This window comes from Catharus ustulatus, chromosome 25 (genome assembly GCF_009819885.2).
Source record: "Catharus ustulatus isolate bCatUst1 chromosome 25, bCatUst1.pri.v2, whole genome shotgun sequence".
Lineage (NCBI taxonomy): Eukaryota > Metazoa > Chordata > Aves > Passeriformes > Turdidae > Catharus > Catharus ustulatus.
In genome coordinates this window covers 5,238,437-5,258,732 of record NC_046245.1, presented here as the reverse complement: position 1 = coordinate 5,258,732, position 20,296 = coordinate 5,238,437, and the positions used below count along the sequence as shown (strand labels likewise).

The 20,296-nt window shown below is 60.3% G+C and overlaps 1 protein-coding gene across 4 annotated transcripts; it reads left to right on the top strand.

Moving 5' to 3' along the window:
* The first annotated feature begins 9,527 nt into the window (after positions 1-9,527).
* CSF1 (colony stimulating factor 1) lies at positions 9,528-17,313 on the top strand. Of its 4 annotated transcripts, none has more exons than XM_033080313.1 (9): positions 9,528-9,617; positions 10,822-10,950; positions 12,666-12,728; positions 13,006-13,185; positions 13,425-13,602; positions 14,448-15,265; positions 15,503-15,558; positions 15,647-15,699; positions 16,009-17,313. In XM_033080313.1, the coding sequence occupies exons 1-8, from the start codon at positions 9,597-9,599 to the stop codon at positions 15,696-15,698; spliced, it is 1,497 nt and encodes a 498-aa protein (XP_032936204.1). In that variant the 5' UTR covers positions 9,528-9,596; the 3' UTR covers position 15,699; positions 16,009-17,313. The 4 variants fall into 4 exon arrangements, with proteins under 4 accessions (XP_032936204.1, XP_032936206.1, XP_032936202.1 ...); XM_033080315.1 differs by having other exon boundaries at positions 9,535-9,617; positions 15,138-15,265; XM_033080311.2 differs by lacking the exon at positions 9,528-9,617 and adding an exon at positions 10,540-10,730.
* The last annotated feature ends 2,983 nt before the right edge of the window (positions 17,314-20,296 follow it).

Genomic DNA, 20,296 nt, shown 5'->3' with positions numbered 1-20,296 from the left:
GCAAAGGTCCTCAATTAATGGTGCTGTCCCATTAATCAGGGTGCCCTGTTAATGAGGGTGTCATGGAGCTGGGATGCCCCTAAAAACAAGAGTGCCCCTTTAATGGGGGTGCTTTAAAGATGAGGGCACCCCAAGGAGGAGGTGCCTTATTAATGTGGCTGCCCCATTAATGAGACTGCCCTGAGATTGGGGTGTCCCATTAACGAGGGTGCCCCACTGATGAGGGTGCTTTGGGATTGGGGTACCCAGTGCTGCTCCTCCCTGGGGGGGTTCTGTGGTGTCCCCTCGTGGTGGGGGGTAGGAAATCCTGAGACCCCTGGAGGTCCCACATCCCTCATTTAGCTGAACATTCCCAGCCCAGCTGAAATGTGTGAAGATCTGGAGAAAACAGCCCAAAAGCAGCATCCTGGGGCTGTGGGGGTGGGCTGTGACTCTGGCACGTGAAGCACCTGCCTGGACACCTGCAAACCCAGCCCCTCCCTGGGGAAAGCCAAATTCATCCCCCTGGATCTGCTTTTCCCTTTCCAAGGGGGAGGTGCTTTGGTGATGCCCAGTTGCATCCTGGGCTCCTTGGGATTCCTGGGAGCTGCCAAGTGTTAGTCCTGGTACCAGGGAGGACAAAATTGCCCCCCTGGCTCAGCAGAGTGGTTTTGGAGGCATGAAGGGAAACTGTTGGTTCTTATCCCAATCCTAATCCTAATCCCAATTGTAATCCATGTCTCTATTGCAGTGAGCTCAGGTCCTGCCCATTCCCTGCACATGGAGTCCCCATCAGCTCATTATCACGCTCCTGGGTATGGATTAAATTTGTTCTTTTTTGAATCTGTATCCTGGGGGTGATCCTGATGCCAGTGTCTCCTGCTTCCCTGGGATTTGGCTTGCTTTTCCTCACGCCAAAGTGAAGGTGCTGCTTTGGGAGCAGGTACCTCAGTGACAAGAGGAGCTGCCAGGGAAGGGCTGACGTGAAGCCAAACCACCCTGGGATGTCCTGGCTGGGAGAGCTGGCACTGGGCAGCAGGAACAAGCAGCTCTGAGTGCTTTGGGTTTTTCCCAGGGAGTGGATCCTGCTCATGTCCTGCTTTTTCACAGCTATTCCAGCTGCTGGGATAACCAAGGAGTCTCTGTTCCAAATCCCACCCTGGTCTCTGCTGCAGCCAGATGGAACTTTTGGATCCTGGGGTTGGAGGTGGGATCCAGCCCTAGAGTTGGAGCTGGGCTGCATCCCTGGGGTGGGCTCATTCCTGCCCTGTGCCCTTCTAAATATTTTCATTATTTTTAATTCTCATTTCCCTTCCTGCATCCTGGTGGCTCCAGCCCTGTGGAGGGATGGGGATCCAGCCAACGGCTCTGACCACTGGGGACATCATGCAGGGGTGGGAGAAGGAGGATGTGACCCATGTGGAAACCACAGATGGTTTCGATGTGTTTATGAGCCCGGGCACAACTTCCTCTGCCCGAGTTTCTCAGAGAAGGGCTCAAGTTCTCCACAGGCACCCAGGATGTGCAATGGGCAGCGGGGGCAGCACCGTGGGTGACAAACCCTACTGTGCTGCTGGGACAAGGCAGAGGGGAATTTGGGGAGCTGGATTCCAGCTCTTCATGTCCATCCTCACATCCTGGGCCGTGTGTGGGCTGGGAGGCTCAGCTGTCACCCCAGAGTGATGCTTTTGTGGAAAGGGTGAGTGGTGCTGGCTACAGGTCACACTCTCACCCCCAGGAAAAGCTCAGGCAAAAGTTATTCTTGAAAAAAGTAGAGTTTCCTCTTTTCCTTCCTCGTCGCAGGCACGTGGTGGTGAGGTCATGGAGCACTGGGCTGGCCGCAGGACATGCCTCCGGCTCGGCGTAATCCCGTCCCCAGGGCCACAGCCGGTTCTGGCCAGTGCAGGGGGGGAGCTTCGGGCCCCCACTGCCCCTCCAGCCCCACTTTCCTCCTGGTCAAGCCACCACATCCTGAGGCAGCTCTCGGGCTGCTGCCTTCGCTCCCGCCGGCTCTCCCAGCGCGGTTTCAGCCTCGCAGAGGCGAGCGCGGCTTTGCGCTGAAAATCAGCCCCAGATGTGGCAGAGCAGCTGCTGCTGGAGAGCCACGAGCGGGGATGGGAGGGCTCGGGGACATGGGGACAGCACAAGGGACCTGTTAGATGGCTGGGGCTGGAGAGTCAGGAGCTCCTGGGGGTTTTTCTCTCGCCGGTCGGGTGACAGTGTCCTCTCTGCAGGGTGGGCTCCCAAGGAAGGGGTGACAGGGACACCCAGGGGCTCCCCAGTCCTTGGGGAGAGGCTGTGGAGCAGCCACCAGCCCTGGAGTGTGGCAATTGCCATCCTCAAGCTGCTTTTTGGGAAGGAGGATCGCTTGCTGACAGGAGCCAGGTCCCCTTTGCTGTGCCACCACCCTCAGCAGGAGCTGAGCTGTCCCCAGAGGTGGCACAGCCCAACCACGGGGACATCACGAACTTTAATAGCCCACGAGTGCCTGGGGACCTCTCAGGCCCGAGGTCCCTGGCTGAGTGTGGGGCTGCTGGCCCTGTTTGGGGCTCTGGGACGGGAACCACACACTAATCAAAAGAGGATGGAAAACTCCTGTGGTTCCTTGGAAAAACCGCACAGCTACGAGCAGCCCACACCAGCTTCCAAACGTGGCAGCAGCAGCCATGGGATGAAATTCTGAGGGGTTTTCCTTAATTACGAATTCTGAGGTGGGGGTGGCAGCAGCAGATCAGCTCTGGGAGGGGAAGCTCTGAGGATCCCCCTCCCCATGGCTGGGAATGGGTTTGGGGTGGCATGGCTCTGCCTCACACTCTCCTTGAGCTGGGACTTGTCTGGCTCATCTCAGATGCTAAATTTGAACCTTTCCGAGACCCTTGGGGACCCTTGATTCATTACATTCCTCTGGGTGTGAGGAATAGTTCTGGGAGCCTCTGACTCCCCATGGCTTGGATGCCCTCATCACCCCGGCCCCACTCCTGCATCCTCCCCCTGCCGGCACACGGAAGATGACCCATCTCAGGGTCCAGCTGAGGAGTCCCCTGAGCATTGCCACTCTCTGGGGCCACAAGAGCCCAGGCAGGATTTCTGTGTTCCCCATCCTGTCTGGCAGCCCTTCCCCCCCGAGGGGCCGGAGGAGCCGCTCTGCCGCGCTGCCGGGGGCCGCAGGGCCGATGGGCGGAGGTGCAGCAGCACACGCCAAGATGCATCAGCCTGTGTTTTTCTGATGGTGGCTGAAGGTTGTTTGTGTCCCGGGGATGATCCAATGCTCTTGGCGTAGGTGCAAGAGCGGCCTCTGGGCACTTGCACCGCTATCAGCTGGGAGCTGGGTGATCCTGGATCACCTTCTGCCCTAACCACGGCTGCAGCCCCCCCGACTGCTGTGGGACTCCATTTCTTACCAGTTTTGCATGAGCACAACTTTTCAGCAGTCCTCAAGCCACCCCTTTGCATCCACAGCACGGATGCTACCCAGAGTTGGATGGGGCTGCAGGGAAACAGCTTCTTCACCTGCTGGAAGAACCATTCGGTTTCTTGGAGAAAGCAGCAAAATCTGAGTCTCCAATCACATACAAGCAGCTGGAGCCATTCCACCCCATCCCTGAGAGCTGCTCCATTCTGGCATGGGATGGAATTGTGACGAGTGGGGGGACGAGGATGGGGAATGTCCCCTGGGAGTGAAGATGAGGCCGCTGAGATGGAGATGGGAGCTCCTCACTCCTCGTCCAGCTGCGAGGGAGATGGGAAAGGCCGGATTTAGCATCGGCGCTGGCTGGGAGCGTGGGAGCGGCAGGAGCGGGATGTGGCTGCTGGCTTTGCGCTGGGAGATGCTGGCACAGCTCTGTCTGTGCTCCATCCTGATGTGTCCCTTCCCATGATACCTGAGCTACCTGGAAGCAGCGTGTTGGAGTTGATATTTGCATCACATTTATTTGGCTTTCCAGAGCTAAAAAGATGCTTTTAATAAACCTGAGTGGGTTCCAGACCCATCCCAAGAGCAGTGTTTAGCTGGACAAGTGTGATGCTGGAGAGGGTTTTGTGAGCCACCAAACACCTCTTCACCCCCTTATCACTACTGTCCCCCCACTAGCCTTTGCAAATTCAAAATCTCCTGCTTTCAGCCCAAAATGAACAATTTGACCCCAGCCAGAACTGCCAGCATAGCTGAGGGGGCAGTGTGTGTGTCCTGGGGCTCTGGCAGCTCCCCCAGGAGCTCCATTTCTTCAAAAACCAGCCTGAACTTCATCCCTGTTGGGAATGGGATGGATTCAGGTATGGAGCCACTGGCAGCTCCCATGATTTATGAGGGATGAACAACTCCTGGCATTCCTGACCTGCCATCACTTCCCACCTGCCAGGTAGGGCTCCATCTCTCCAAGGCTGGAGCATTGGCAGGAGGGAGGAGGCAGCTCTACGGTGCTAAAATCACTGCTGCTAATGAAAAACAGGCTCCAAGCAGCCAAACAGCTGATCTACGGCCTCGAGCTGAGTAATGCCTTGAATTCCTGGCAGGAGCTGCTTCCTTTTGAGAGATGAAGGTTCCTTCCCCAGCAAGCAAGGCACTGCTGTCCCCCCTTGTCCCCATTAGCCCCCAGCTGCCTTCAGGGATCAGAGAACGGAATGATGGAGATCACACGCTGCTGGAGGTCTGTCCAATCCTCTGTCTGTCTGTCCATCTTTGTCCCCCTCCATGCACAGGGAGGAAGATGATGGGCCTAAGCCTGTGAGAACAGTCCTTGTCCCCCAGGGTGTCCCTTTGGCTGCAGGGATGTCCCTTAGGGCTAGCGGTCCTCCAGATTTCAAGGATGGGTGCCAGCAGGGAAAGGAGCTCAGCAGCTCCCGGGGATGCATCCTGCTGTCGGGTGTGGAGCAAGATAAGGCCGTGACTCAGCCTCAGCCCTCATCCCTGCTTCCCTTCCTTCCCAGCAAAGCCCCTCCTTCCCAGCAAAGCTCCGCCGGCACCTGGGGAGCGCGGGTGCAGCCGGGGCTGGGCTCCACGTCTGGGTGTCCGTGGCCAGTGGCTGATGTAAACAGCTGCGGCTGCCGATAAACAACCGGCCCCGGCGGGAGCACAAACAGCTCCTCTGTTCTGGCTCTGATCCCCCTGCGACACCCGGCAGCCGCTGCATGGCCCGGCCTGGGTGGCTCCAAACACCCCCTGCAGCCCCGTGCCGGTGGGTGGCACAGGGCTGTCACCCCACCAGCCTGCTGCTGGACGTGTGTGGGGACCACATTCCCAGCTTGGGGCTGGAAGTGTGGTTTAGTCCCTCGGACACGTGCTGAGATCAGGGACGGTGCTGACTCTGTTCACCACACGGTCCCAAGGGAGGTGGCATCCCAGTAAGGGTGTGGCACGTTTGGATGTCACCTTGTTCCTGCCCATGGTGACAGACAGGAACCCCCCAGGTGGCACTGAGGCCTGGCCTGCCTGGGACATTCCCAAGCTGGTTCCCAAGCTGCCCCACGTGCAGCCCCTGGACCCCTCAGCATGGGTCAGAACCCTCTTGTGTCCAGCCAGGCTGAGCTGGAGGGTGCCAGGGCTGCACTCACTCTGCGCTGTGCTGTGAGCTCTGGGTGATGCCAAGCAGAGAATGGGGCTCACTGGGCACTGAGATCCCCCAGCAGCCTTGTTCAGGGAGTACTGGGGATGCTGGGGAGTCCCTCGGAGCATGAGCACATGGACACTGCCACAGGGTGGCCACCATCCTGTTGCCACCCTAAAAGCACTGCTGGTGGCACCTCTGCCCCTCTCCCCTGTATCTCCCCCAGACTTTGTGGGTGCCACTGGGAGCTGCCTGGAAGGCTTTTGGCTGTGGCTGTGGCCACATTCCTCAGTGGAGGGAGGAGTGGAGCTGCAGCCTGACATGACTCAGCCGCAGCCACGAGGGCTGGGGACATGCCGGTGATCCATGTGGGGCTGTCACCCTTCCTTGGTCCCTCCCCACCACATAGCACCCTACCCCCGCTGGGTGCCCCTCCCTGATCCCGGGGCTGGGATTAATCTGTGCCCAAGGACCCCCGAGCACATGCTGGGGGTGGTGGGAGCTCTCTCTCGAGCCGCTGTGCTTGAGGACGGCCGGACCCCGGTTTATGATAACTCGGAGAAGGGATTTTCTCCGCAGGCGCCGGACACAGGCTGACCCTGCGGTTCCCTCGCTCCCAGCCTGGCTGAATTCCCTGTGCCTGGATCCAGCCAGTGCTCCGCTCCCGTGGTGCTGACCCTGTGGTGAAGGGGCTGCCGGGGGAGCCCTGAGGTCCCCGCGGTGATGGGAGCTGGGTAGGATGTTCCAGAGAGTCCCAGCGTGGAGCAGGCAGCAGGAGAGGGATGGAGGGGAGGAAGGGCGGGATTTGCTGTGGGATGAAGGATTCAGCCTCATCACGACATCCTGAGTGCCCCCCCACTGGCAGCGGGCTGGGGGAAGTGCCTTCCAGCCCACATTCCTGCACTCCTGAAGGAACTGGCTCGGGACCTTCCCACGGGGATTTCCAGCCTGGGCACACATCGCTCCAGCTTGGATCGTGCTGGCGGGGTCCTGGCTCAGCTGCAGCACCCAGGAGACTGTGGGAGAGCATCCTGGCCCTACAGTGAATCACCGGGAAGGAACTGATTAAGACCTTGCAACATTTTCCTCCTGAAAATCACTTTCTCCGGACAGGCAGCCCGAGGCTGGTCTTAGGATGCAGCTGTGGGGATTAGATATGCTACAGGTTTTATCCCTGCTTTGGGACCCGCTGGCTGGAAAAAGCCTCCCACAATGAGGGACTGGTTGTGATGTGATCCCATTCCCGTGGGGGATGGAAAGAGAAGGGATCGCTGAAGCAGGAGAATCGAGGTGCAGGGATGCCCTAACCTTGGCCATGGTGGAGATGTGGCTGTGGGGTGGTGCTGGGGTCCCACCCTGCCCTGCTTTGCCCCCAGCCCTGCATCCTCTGCGCTGGGGCCAGCAGACATGGGGATCCTCGAGATGCCCAGGGAGCGCCACAGCCTCGTCCCACCTTTCCCCCTTGGCTGACAGTGGCTGTGGGGGGAGAGGGGCAAGTCCTGCACATCATCAGCGTGGTGACAGTGCCATTGGTCCCAGTTTGCAACTGGGAGAGGGACAACCACCCTAAGCTTTTCCTCCCCCGATTTTTCTGGCTACAGTGTGGGCACGGAGCTGCTGCCACCTCTGCCACCTCTGTCACCAGCCCTGTTGCTGCCCCGTGACTCAGGGATTTCGGCAGGTTTGGGAAGGGAGGAGGGGCAAAAGCCACTTCCCTGCCAAAAAAAGAGAGGCGGATGCTGCTCTCGCCCTCTGTCACGCATGAGGCGGATTAGTATTAACCCGTCCCTCCATCCTGCTGTCCCTCTGTCCCGCTCTCCTTCTGTCCCCCTGTCCCGCTGCCTCACGGCTTGTCCCATGACCCAGCACATGACACTTTTCCGGTCCCTGTAAGGCAGAGGGGATGAGTGTGCTGAAGATGAAGTGCCCATGGTCTCAGCCGGTGTCAAAGGGCCTCATGCGCTGCCACGGGGTCCCCGTGAGTCACCCCCGGTGCTGGCGTCACCCGCTGTGTCCCTCGGTGTCCACCCTGGTGTTCTCCCACCCTGGGGGCTGTGAGGCTCCCAGAATAGCTTGTGATGAAAAATGTGGATAATGTCTCAATGTTTTGGGGAGAAAAGGGTTATTTTGGGAGGATGGCTGATTTCTAACCCTCCCTCCCCAGCTCGTCACCCTTAGCACCCTCAGATGTTTATCTGCTGCTGTTGCTAAGGGACACTGCAGGTGACAAGACCTGTGACAGCCTGTACAAATCTGATGTATCTCAGGGCTGTCACTGCTGTCCCCAACTTCAGCTGGTTCCCAGCTCTTCCCCAACTCCTCTGCCAGGTCACTGGTCCCAGCTCTCCATATTGGGATCAGCTCTCAGCTCCAAGAAAACCCCTCAGCACCTTCTGCAACCCCAGCAGCATTTCCGGCCCTGGGGAGAAGATCCTGCTGGTCCTTCCAAGCTCGGATGTGGTGGCTGTCACCCACATGTGGGCCCGTTGTCACCATCCCCTGTTGCAGCCACGTCCCACTGTGTTTGTGGAGCAGTTTGCTTTCTGTTTCCCTTCAGAGTGCCAAGTCCTTGGCACTGCTGTGGATCACCTCGTGGCCACTAATCAATTCCAGTCGCCTGGAAAGCAAACAGGCAGCGAAGAGGAAAATCCCAAAGCTGGGAATGAGGCTTGTGGCATGGCTCTGCTGGCCCTGGATCCAGCCCCTCACAGATCCCTGTGCGTGGATCTATCCATGCACTCACAGGTCCCTTCTGCTCGCCTGTGCAAATGGATCTGCTTGGGCACATGTGGATCCATCCATGCACACGTGGACCCATCCACGCACACGTGGATCCAGCCATGTGCACATGGATATGTCCATGCAAACATGGATCTGTCCAGGCATATGTGGACCCATTCATGCACTCAAATCTGTCTATGCTCATGTGGATCCACGCACAGGGATTTGTCCATGTTTCTGACTATCATGCACATGTATGCAGACATCTGTCCATGCACATGCCTACAAATGCATCTGCTTTTGCACATGTGGATCCATCCATACAGGTGGATCTGTCCATGCACACGGGGGCTGAGCAGTGCTCGTGGATCTGTCCATGCACACCCTTGCTGATGCATCCATCCCTGCAGGTTCTGATGGGTGTCCATCATATGTGCATCCATGCATGTGTATGTGTGTGTGTGCCCAGGGATGAGCGAGCACACACATGTGCAAGGCCCAGAGCTCTGTGTGTGTGCACACTCATGGACACGTTCTGAGGGGTGTCCGTGCACATCCAGGGGGTTGTGTGTATGTTCATGAGGATACCAGGGATGAGCATACACATACACAGGGGTGTGTGTGCACACGTGCACGTTCTGAGAGGTCCCTGGTGTGAGTAGCTCTGTGTGTATGTGTGCCCAGGAGAAAGAATGCACACACACACACACACACACACACACACACACACACACACGTGTGCCAGGCTCAGGGCTGTGTGTGCCCATGGTCACCAGAGCCTGGGGTCACTATGGACATCCAAGGGAGGTGTCTGTCCCTGGCGTGTGCACGTGGATGCAGACGTGTGTGTGTGTGTGTGTGTGTGCCCTGTGTGTGTGTGTGTGTGTGTGTGTGTGTGTGTGTGCCCAGGTGTGAGCACACACGCGCGTGTGTATGACAATGGGGGCTCACACACACGGCGTCCCGGGCCGAGCAGTGCTGAGCTGATCCGAGTCCAGTAAAGCCGAGGAAATCCGATCAGACCCGAGCGGTTCCAGCCCGACCCGAGCGGCTCGATCGGACCCGAGCGGCTCCGGCCCGACCCGAGCGGTTCCGATTGGACCTGAGAGGTTCTGATCGGAGCCGAGCGGTGCACATGGGACCCGCCGGTGCCGCCCGGTGCCCTCCCGGTGCCGGCCCGGCCCGGGCCCCGCGGGGCCTGGCTGCCCGCCAACGCTTTCTCATAAACCACATGCTGCCGCGGCGCTATAAAGGGGAGCGCGGCCGCGGCGGCGGCTCAGCCCGGCCCCGCTCGGCCCCGCCGCTGCTGCCGTCTCGCCCGCTCCGCCCGGCCCTGGTCCCACGGCAGCCCCCATGCCCCGCCTCGGAGCCAAGGTACGGCGGCCCCTCCCGCTACCCACGGTGGCGGAGACCCCCCCTCAACCCGGCGCCAGCTGCCACCTGTGCGGTGTCCCCGCGGGAGCGGCAGCCCCGGTTGTCCCCGTGCCCTCGTGGTGGGTCCCCTCCTCGGGGGGTCCCGGCTCTCGGCGGGGGATGCTCCAGCCCCTCCTCGGTTGGCGGTGCCAGCCCCGGACCCGCGGGGTGAAGCCGCGGCTGCAACCCCGGTCCCCGGCTCCAGCCCCGTCACGATCCCCGGACACGGCGTGGGGAGGCCCCGGCTCCAGCCCCGGCCGTTCCCCTTCCCCAGCCCCGTTCCGGCGGGGGGATGCTGCAGCCCCGGCTCCATTCCCGGACCTGCGCGATGAGGCTCCAAACCCCGTCCCGGTCCCCGGCCCCAGCCCCGTTCCCGGCTCCAGCCTCGGCTCCAGCCCCGTCCCCAGCCCGTTCCCGGCGGGGCGAGGCTCCGTTCAGCCGTGGCCACATCTCAGCGGTGGCCCGGGCGGCATCTTGGAGTTTCACAAGAGGGGAGGATTCCTGGACATCATCCAAGGGAAATTCCCCCCCACCCATCACCCAGGCACCCTCTCCCTGCCGATGCCCCCGGAGACGGGGGTGCACACCCACCCGAGGGTCCTCTCTGCCCCCACCTCGGGAGCCTTGGCTCCGGGACAAGCCCCGTTTCTCACCGGGGTCCCGCCACGGATCGGGGCCTCCCCGCTTCTTTGCAGGGGGATTGGGAGGGAAATTTGGGATGAGGCCAGAGCTGCTGCATGGAAAGAGCCCGGCGGGTGCAGCTGGGGGGGCCTGGAGGGTGGGAAGAGGATTTTTGGGGATGGGTGGGTCAGTGTGTCAGATGGGCTCTGGAGAGCCAGGGCGGAGCAGGAGATTTGCAGGAGAGACAGAGACATGGTGTGGGAGAGGGGAGAGGGGCTGGATCGGGAATGTAAAGGTGGCCAGGAGCCACATCCAGGCTTGTGTCACCGGCCTTGGGAAATTCCCTGCTGACCTGGTGCTCCTAAAAATAGCAGAATGGGGAGAGGAACGGGGTTGGAGGACCACAGTGGGATTATCCTGCTGGACCGTGGCCAAGCCCCGGCTATCACAGAGGTGGCCACGCTGGGGGGTGGTGGAGAGGGGCAGGGGGCTTGGCGTGTGTGGGGGTTATCCCGGCTTCAATTTTTTCCCGTGTCGTGCTCAGGTGTGCCTGCTTCGCTGCTCCCTGCTGTCGTCCCTCCTCCTCCTCCTGCTCCGCATCCATGAGACGGAGCAGAACAGCTACTGCCAGCAGATCATCACAGAGAGGCACCTGGCCGAGCTGGAGGAGCTGGTGAGTGGGGCTGTGCGATGGGATGGGGGCTCATTTGGGGCCAGACGGGCACAAATCAGCTTTTGTTTAGTGCTGAAGGAAATGGGGTGACTTTCAGTTCCCCTAGTGAAGTGATGGTACCCAGGAGCTGAGCATCCACGGGCAAAAGGGACAAGCGAGCACCGGGGGTGACAGCTGTCGTGCCTTTATCAAGAGTGGCCATGGAAAAGTGACAACAGGAGGAAGGAGAGCAAACGGAAGCAGGAGCGAGGCCGGGAAGGGGACAGGAGTGAGGCTGGATGGGTGCAGGGGCGCTGGGGAAGCAGCGGAGGGGCCGGCGCTGCGGGCTGCGGTGCTTTCTGGGCGGCTGCGCAGGGGTTAAGCGGAGGAATCCGCCTGCATTCCTGAGTCCAGCTGCTTGCCTGGAAGCTGGGCTGGCAACGGGGCTGTGGGTGGGTGGCAGGCAGCGAGGGGGGCCCGGCCGGGCGATGGAGCCGACCGGGCTGGGCGATGGGACCGGCATGCCGTGTGGCCCGTGGGCAGCTCTGGGTGCTGGCAGCCGCCCCGCAGCACGGCCACCCCTGGCCCCATCGGATACAGCTGCCGGGGCGGTATCTTTGTCTCCGTGGCCCTTGGCTCACCTCCGAGCGGGGAATCACGCGGATGTTCAGGGGAGAAGCGAGAATCGGGGGCACGCAGGGATTTGCAGGGTTGTCGCAGATTAAATTCTGCCTGCAGCAAGAGGGGTGTGCGGGCGAGAGACGGGAACGGCGCCTCCGAGCCTCGCTGCGAGCTCTGTAACCGCCGTGTCCGGGCTCGCTTCACCTCTTCCTCTTTAACCACCGAGCTGCGGGGCCAGGAGCTGGGCGAGCTCGGCTTCCTCTGCCCGAGCTCCCTGCACGCCACATCCCCGGAGCCTTTGCTCTCCGCCCAGGGATTAAAACCGGGTCCGCGGCTGTGGGAGGAAGGGGATGGAGCAGGTTTGAATGGAAGATGTGGTTTTCCTGCTGGGGATTGTAGCCCTCTCCTCGCTGATGGAGGAGCTGGCCCTCGCTCCAGCGCCTGCAGGATAATGGAGCAATTGTTTCCGGGACGGCGTCCCAGGCTAGCAGGAGAATTGCCGGCCGGCGATCCTGCCAGCCCTCGCCCTCCCAGCCTGGGACGCCAGCCCGGAGGGACAGCGTTTGGTTGGGGTGGGTTTTTAGTCCCGTTGGGAAGGGCTGTGGCATGGGCGGCCGGCAGCACAGCGTGTGGGACCCCGGCGCTGTGTGATCCGGAGAATGTGTGACCCTGGTGTCACGGCCACCTCCTGCACGGCAGGATGCTCTTTTGCAGCCTGGATTTAGAGGAGAGAGTGGTGGGAGGGAGACCCGAGGAGAATTAAGCAGGGCTGGGCTCTGCTGTGGCGCTGGCAGGAAGAGGAGGAGGAGGAGGAGGAGGAAGAGAGGCGGGGTGGGAGCGGGCAGGGAAAGACAGGAGAAGGTCTGTGATTCGGGAATGATGGGAGCAGGAATCCTGAGCTCACTCCTGCCGCTGCATCGACCTTAGGGATGTGTCTGTGTGAGGAGGAGGAGTATGGCATGGGATGAAGCAGGAATGGGAGCAAAGTCCTCCTAGCCTTGTAGATTTGGGGGTCTCAGGCACCCCTTTGTGCCCAGAGCACAGCATATCTGGGGCTGCTCAGCCCCAGCGCTGTCCCTGGGGATGTGGGGTGACATCCTGCTTTGTCCTTCCAGGCTGACACCCAGATGCAGCACCCGGGCAGGGTCTCCTTCAAGTTCATTGACAAGATGCAGTTGGTGAGTGGTGATTGCTGGGAACAGTGGGGGACAGGAAGCAGGGCTGGCTGGTGCAGGGTGGGAGGTCCCCCACTCCCCAATCTCCCCTCTTGTCTCCCTTTGCAGGAGACTGCCCAGGAGGGACCCATCCTGCTTGGCCAGGTGGCTCCCATGTCCCAGTCTGGGCATCCTGTGGGATTGTAAAAGGGCATTTTGTGCCTCCGTGCTTCATTTCCCCCAAGCAGAGTGGGATGCCCATCCAGTAACCGCTGTCACTTTGGGGTGTGTGTCCTTGCAGAATGACTCCATCTGCTATGTGAAAGCTGCCTTTCCCCTGATGGGCAAGATCCTGGAGCGAACAGAGTTCAAGGAGAACTCGTCCAACGCCCGGAAGATGCAGACGGTGCGCAGGATGTACAACCACATCGATGAGAGCGTGGAGCCCTGCATCAGGGAGGAGGATGAAGAGGAGAGAATGGTACAGTGTCTCTGCCTCGTGGGGCTTTGGGCCTGGGTCCTCATCCTGGGGTGAAATGAGGTGTCCAGAGCATCCTGGGGTGGGTGCATGGGCAGGGCTGTGGAGTAGAGCAGAGGTGGGGGTGCATGGACATGGAGCCACGAGGAACCAGCAAATCCTGCCTGGGGAGCACTGTGCTATTTGGGATGGTGACACCGGGTCAATCATGAAGCTGATGCTGAGCCTGGCACTTCCTCCAGCTCTCACAGATGTGCTTCAAGGAGTTCACCACCTCCCCCTACGAGATGCTGGTGTTGGTGAAGGATTTCTTCCAAGACATCAAGCGTCTGCTGCAGAACCAGGAGACTTTTGAGAAGGATTGCAGCCGAGTCTACCGCAGGGCCTGCCCGGGACCCAAGAAGGCTGGATCCTCACCAGGTGAGATGCCAAGGCTTGGCCTCTGCCCAGTAAACCTGTGCCAGTCTGGGGGGCTTGGGCTCGCCTGCATGGAGCACCTTAAGAGTCGTGTGTCTGTGGGTGTGGCACGTGTCCACCTTGGTCCCTTTCCCTGTGTCAGCGAGCTCTGCATCAGTGTCAGGGGAGAAGGGGCTGGCTGCCATTTGAAGGTGGGATTTGGGCTCAATCCTGCTGGAAGCAAGGCAAGGGAGAGATGCTGAGGGGGACTAAGGAGGCACCAGGCTCGGCTCTGTCTCAAAGCCCTGGTGCTGGGTGGAGCATAACACGGAGAAATCGAGGGACTGCTGTGCCACCAACACGCTGCATGACTTGGCTGTGTCACTTCAGCTGCCTCGTGCCTCAGTTTCCCCTGGCCAAGCCTTCAGGGAGAGTGTTGTTGCTGGGGTGGAAGAGCCCTGTGTTGCCGTCTGCGCTTCCGTGAGCGCCCGTGCTGTGTTTGCATGGAGGAGATGTCTCGCTGTCATCCTCGTGTCACAGCTGTGCCATGTCCTTGTGCCGTGGGGAGCGTTAAACGTGGCTGGCTGGCTCCTGCAAGTTGTGAATAACCCACTGCCATCAGCTCAGGGGACCCGGTGACTCGGGTTTGCTTCATCCCACCTCCTGCTTGTCACCCTCACGCTGCCCTGCCTGCTCCTGCCTGTTCCCTCCTCCCCCTTGCTCTCCCATTTTTTGAGGGGCTATCTGACCCCTCTTGCCTGGGGCTGCGGGGAGGGACGGGGACAGTGCCCCTGACCTCAGATCTGCTGGCTGTGCCCCTCTTGGAGGCTGGTGACCCCACGGCTGTCTCTTCTCTCTCCTTCTTTCAGGTGTGGGGACAGATCCTGACTGCAATTGCCTGTCCCCTGCCCTCCCTTCTGCCACCCAGCCCTCCCTCTCTGCTGCCAGTGGCAGGGACACGGCACCCGCTAGCACCCAGGTCCCTTCCAGCCTCCTCCATGCCACCCTCGCTGATTTAGAGGCCCCATCTCAGCCCCCCAGTAGCACGGATGGGGGCTCAGGGACCGAGGAGGTCCCGGGTGCCATGGTAGGTGACACAGCGCTGGTGTTGGCCCCTGGGATGAAGCAGACAGCTCCAGCCAGCAGTGCCGAAGCCCTCCAAGATCCGACCAGGACGCTGAGCTTGGCACTGGGTGACATCCCCGTCCTCCGTGGGGATGGAGAGCTGGTGGAGTGGGGCACCGGCCAGCTGCCACAGGATGCAGGCCAGCAGTGGGGAGGCTCCGTCCTCCCGAATCAACTCGGCGGGCTCGGGACCACCCCTCCGACAGCATCGCCCAGCGCTGGCTCCGCGGGCGGCAGAGCCAGGATCCGTCCTGCGGCAGCGGCCGAGCCCGTGACACAGCTGCGCTTCTCCAGGATGGCCCCAGAGCTGCGAGCCCCGGGCAGCCCCGGCGACGGGGCCAGGGCGTGGGGCTGGGGGCTGAGCCGGCTGCGGGGCCCCGAGGACGGCGGCGGGGCCGGGCCGAGCTTTGACTCTGGCTTTGTTCTGGGCGCAGAGCAGCGCAGGAAGGAGCCGCCCGCCAGGGAGGGCCGCCAGGAGCCCCTCATCTACATTACGGTGGCCAGTGTGGTGGCCGTCCTGCTGGCCACGGGAGGGCTGCTCTTCTACAAGTATAAATCCAGGGTAAGACTTTGGTGCTTTGTCTCCTCCCTGGGCACCAAGATTCTCTCCTGCTTTAGTTTTTCCATCTGTCGCTTGGCCAGTGTGGGTTGAGCCAATTTTCCCCATAATTTTGAGACTGGGGGACAATCGGTTCTGCTGAGTGCGATGGGAGGATGTTATTTGGGAGATCTGCAGCTGCTGCTGCAGCCTCCTCCCCTTCCCCAGGGCTCATCTCTGCATTTCCCTCCCTCCACACAGGTCCTAGAGCGGCCGCTGGAAGATGGAAGCTGTGACCCCGAGGAGCCAGAGAGGAGGTGGGTGTGACAGCATCCTGCGTGGGGGGGCTTTGGGGACCCCCACCCTGGGTGACCCTGCTCTAAACCCCCTATCCTTCTGTCACAGGGCGCTGCAGGGAGCAAGGGAATGTTCAGAGCTGGAGACTCAGGATCTCTGAGGTAATCAGGGGGGCTGGGTGGGACCTTGAAGGGCTCTGGTCCAAGCTGTGACGACAATATTGTGTCCCTGGACTGTCCACATTGGTGCTGACCTTGGCCATGGCGGGGAAATTCTGGGTGGGAAGACACGGACAGGAGCAGGTCTGCGCCCCGGCACAGCCAGCATGTGGTTTCGCAGCTCGTTAATCCATTACTGGCACTTTCTTAATATACATAGTATTTTTTCCTGTGGTTTTCGTGTGTTTCTCCCCACGCCGCCCTCCCTGGCAGAGCCTCAGCTCCTGCTCATCTCTCTCCTCCTTTTCCCAGGGCCCCAGGCAGGATGTGAAGCTGCTCGGGGGATGGATCCGGATGGAAGGAGGGTTGGCACGCGCCAGCCTTGCCGTGATCCCACCGTGATGCTGACACTCCCTCTTCCCTTGCCCCGTGCCGGTGGCCAGAGACGGCAAAAAAAACTCCCTGGCATGGACAAAAGGATGGGGGGATGTGCCCTGAGTGGGACCCCCGGGCACTGGGAAGTGAAGGGACCATGACTGCAGGCTTTGCTGGGACAGCAATGCTGATGAGACGCTGCAGTGCTGAGCAGGACGATGGAGATGCTGGATGTGGGATGATGGATCCCGCTTGGACATGGTCGATGCTGGATGAAGACGGAGGGGATCGGCTCCCCAAATCCTCTGGCTCTTGTCTCACCCCAGCAGACTGGGTTTGGAGCAGCACCCATCGCCCCCTTCACCCTGCCTTTCCTGAGGCTTCAACTGGAGCATCCTGAATTCCGGGGGGTCAGTCCTGAGGCACCCAGCCCTGACTTGCAACTCAAACCCTCACACTGTGAATATTTAAAGCCCACCTGTGCCCATGTCCCTGCATGGGGCTGGGTTTGGGGTGACCCTTGGCACCGTCCCAGTCCCTCCCCATCCTCCTGTTGATAGGGCTTATTTTTTTTTTTAATAGAGTGGATGAAAGTCTTTGTCCTGCACAAGTGTTCAGGGGGGCCGTGTGCCCCTCACAGGGTCCTCGCTGCGAGCTGGCCTCGCTGGGATTCCATTTCTTTGGTGACTGCGCTTTGGAGAAGGGAATGGGGCTGGGAAGGATGGGATCCATGTGGGAACTGCCCCAGCTGGGCACCCTGGGCCTTCTTGGTACAGCCCCACTCGTGGGCTTTGGGAAGAGCCTGGTTTGGGATGCACCAGCCCTGGAGATGCCCCCAAACTTCCTCCAGCCCCGGATGAAGCGTGGCCCGCGCTGCTCTGGGAGTTTCAAGTATTATTTTTATATGAAGGATGAAAATATGGACAAACCCAACTGTTTTTAAAGAAAGCATTACTATTAATTTGGGGTTTATATATATATATCTATATGTGTGTGTATGTATTTATGACTGGCAGAAGGAGGGGGTTCCTGGGCGAGGAACTGGTGTAAGTCAGGATGAAAGCCCTGATGCAGCAGGAAGTCTGGGGCCAAACTCCTGGTGGTGTAAGTCACCAGTTTACACTGTGGAGGAGCTGCTCCTGGGGGAGAAAACTTGCCTTTACCCATGTTGGATTTATTTTGCCTTTTTTATTGTTGTTGTTGAGTTGGGGTTTTTTGTTGGTTTTGGGGTGTTTTTTTGTTTTTTTTTTTTTATACAATGAAATCCTGAAATATTTTATACAAAGGCATTTAAAAGTCTATTTAAAGAAAATAATGGAAATCAACTTGTATATTTAATATTATTAATAAACAGAGAGGTGTAGCTTGCTGTGAGTCTGAGATGCAAGGGGGAACTGAAGCGTGTGGCTCCCCTGTCCCAGCCCTGAGGTCCCTGAGGAGGTGACTGGGGGCTGACTCCTGGTAGTGTTCCCCTGACCTGCTTCCCTGTGGATGCATGTGGGTGTTCATGGCCACTGGAATGAGGGCAAAGGGATGCATCCGTCCTTCCTGCCCCCAGCTCCTGCCGGCATGGCTGAGAACTCCAGGCACCGGCTCTGATGCTGGGGCCCCCCAAAATCTGTGTGAACGGTTGGGAAGCAGCTGTTTAAAGCAAACACACTTGAGGCAAAATTTCCTGGAGCACTTTGCTTAGAGTGACAGGACTGGAAGAGGCATTTCCTTCCCCCCCCGCTGCTCCCCCTGCTCCTCTTCCTGCTTTCCAGGAGCAGGGCAGCCCCTCATCCCGCTCCCCCTGCACAGATCCAACATCTCCAGGGGGTGCCAGGGGGCTCCCACACCATCCTGGGTCCCTAGCAGCCCCTGGGGTGTGCAGGGTGAACACCCCCATCGCCCATCCAAGGGGGTGGCAGGGGCAGGAGGGGATCCGGGGGCGTTTTGCGGGTGCCAGGGCTGAGCTGTTGCCTTGTTTGCTGACAAACAGGATTCCTCGAGGGGAGCTGACTCAGCCCAGCCCTTCCTCCCCAGCAGCAGCCGGGGGTTTCCCAGGTCCACATCCCCTTCCCAGGGAAGTGGGACCTATATATATCCTGCTGGATCCGTGCCACCATCATTATGGTCAGATTTGGGGAGTATTTGAGGCCAGAGGCTGCTCTTAGGAGCGGGCACCATGCCCAGGTTTGGGGGTGCTGAGGGCAGCGAGTCCCTGCCCTGCTCCAGGATGCTCCAGGCAGCTCCACAGTTGCACTGGAGCTGAGTGGTGGCAGCTTGAAGCTATGGCAGAGCTGGGGGACAGAGGTGAGAGCATGCTGGGGGGATGTGAGGAGCACCAGCACCCACCCACTCTGTATTCACACCCCACAGTCCCTCATCCCTATTTCTGGCTGCTCTATGCGCTGTAAAAGCACCTGGAAAATGCATGAAAGAAGCTGAGCTCTGTCTCCCTGCCCTCGGGTCCAGGCCAGCAGGGTCCCTCTGCTTCTCATGTTCCCAGCATGGCCTTTTCCCCACCCTGTTACCGGCCTGAGTGGGAGCAGGGATGTCATTCCCTGTCCCGGGCAGCTTCCACTCCCAGCCTCTGCAATTTGGTGGGAGTGGGGCAAAACCTGCTCTCAGCCCCCCACTCAGGAATCCCACAGCTGGGAAGGACATGGAGCTACATCCCTGACCCTCAGCACTTGTAGGGAGGGTGGGAAAGAACCCCCCACCCCAGGACTGAGTGGGGCACGAGGGTCGTGACTCCTGGGGTCCCGAATGGGTGTTTGTACTGCAAAAAGCTGCTTTGGTGAGATGAGAACAGGGGATTCGGGGGAAAAGATCGATGGTGGGAGGAGAATGCATCAGCAAAGAGGCTCTCAGGACCTGAAGCACGGGCTGGCATGGAGTGGCACACTCTGGTCACCAGTACCCACCTGGGGGTCCTGGGGGTCCCCACATCCCTGGTGCTTGTAGCATTGACAGGGCTGGGACATCTCAGGCTCATCCTGTTGTCCTAAAACCTCCCAAGCACTCGGAGACCCCCCCAGATGTCCTGAGACCCCTCTGGAGAGCCCCCAGAGAGCTCTGCCCACCCTGGGAACCCTCCCCAGCGCAGCCGCGGGCACCGCAGAGCTGCTGACAGGGCAGAAGCAGCGGAAAGGCCCCGGGGCTGCGGTTCCTGGGGCACGGCGGCTCCGGGACAGGGTTTTGGCCAAGGAACTGCTGCAGGATTTAGGTGGCCAGAGGCCGTTTTGTGGGCAGACAAAGTGATTTTGGTTACAAACCGTTATCTGCACTTTTCCCTGGGGTTTTAACCCACACGCCGATGTTTTCCCAGCTTGTATTTTAAGGGAGCGCCCCCGGGAAAGGGAAGGCGGAGCAGGGCTCAGACCCCTCCCAGCTGCCTGTGGGGCATTTGGGGATGGGGTCGGGGATCAGAGCCCCCCCGCCTTTCTGCCTGTCCTAGGAATGGTCCCTAGAGCCCGTGTGGGGACTCTGTGGAGCCGGGACCGCGGTCCGTGGGGACAGGTTGGTTGTGACCCTCCCTGGAATGCAGGAGCCAGCAGACCCCAGTGCAGAGGGTGAGGAGGAAGAGGGGGGGAGGAAGGTCTGGCCAGGCTCAGCACCCCGGAAAAGTGCTCAGCACCCCCACGCTGGGCTGCGGATGCGGGAGGGTGACTCCGGGGCCCGGGCGGCTCCGCTGGGCTCGTTAATGGGTAATGAGGGCCGGGAGGGCACTGCCCTGACCCCGCGCTGGCGCTGAGCCGGGGCTGCGCTTCCAGCGCGGCTGAGCCTGCCTGGCGCCCGGAGATGGCACCCATCGGGGTCAAACACCGCCGGGACCGGGCATCTGCACTCCTGGGACCGGGCACCAGCACTCCTGGGACAGGACACACAGCTGGGACAGGACACACACACAGCTGGGACAGGACACACAGCTGGGACAGGACACACACACAGCTGGGACAGGACACACAGCTGGGACAGGACACCAGCCCACCTGGGACCGGACACCGGCACTCCTGGGACAGGACACACACACGCCTGGGACAGGACACACAGCTGGGACAGGACACACAGCTGGGATAGGACACACACACACACCTGGGACAGGACACATAGCTGGGACTGGACACCCACGCTCCTGGGACAGGGCACACAGCTGGGACCGGACACCCACACACCTGGGACCGGACACACACACACCTGGGACAGGACACACACACACCTGGGACCGGACACCCACGCT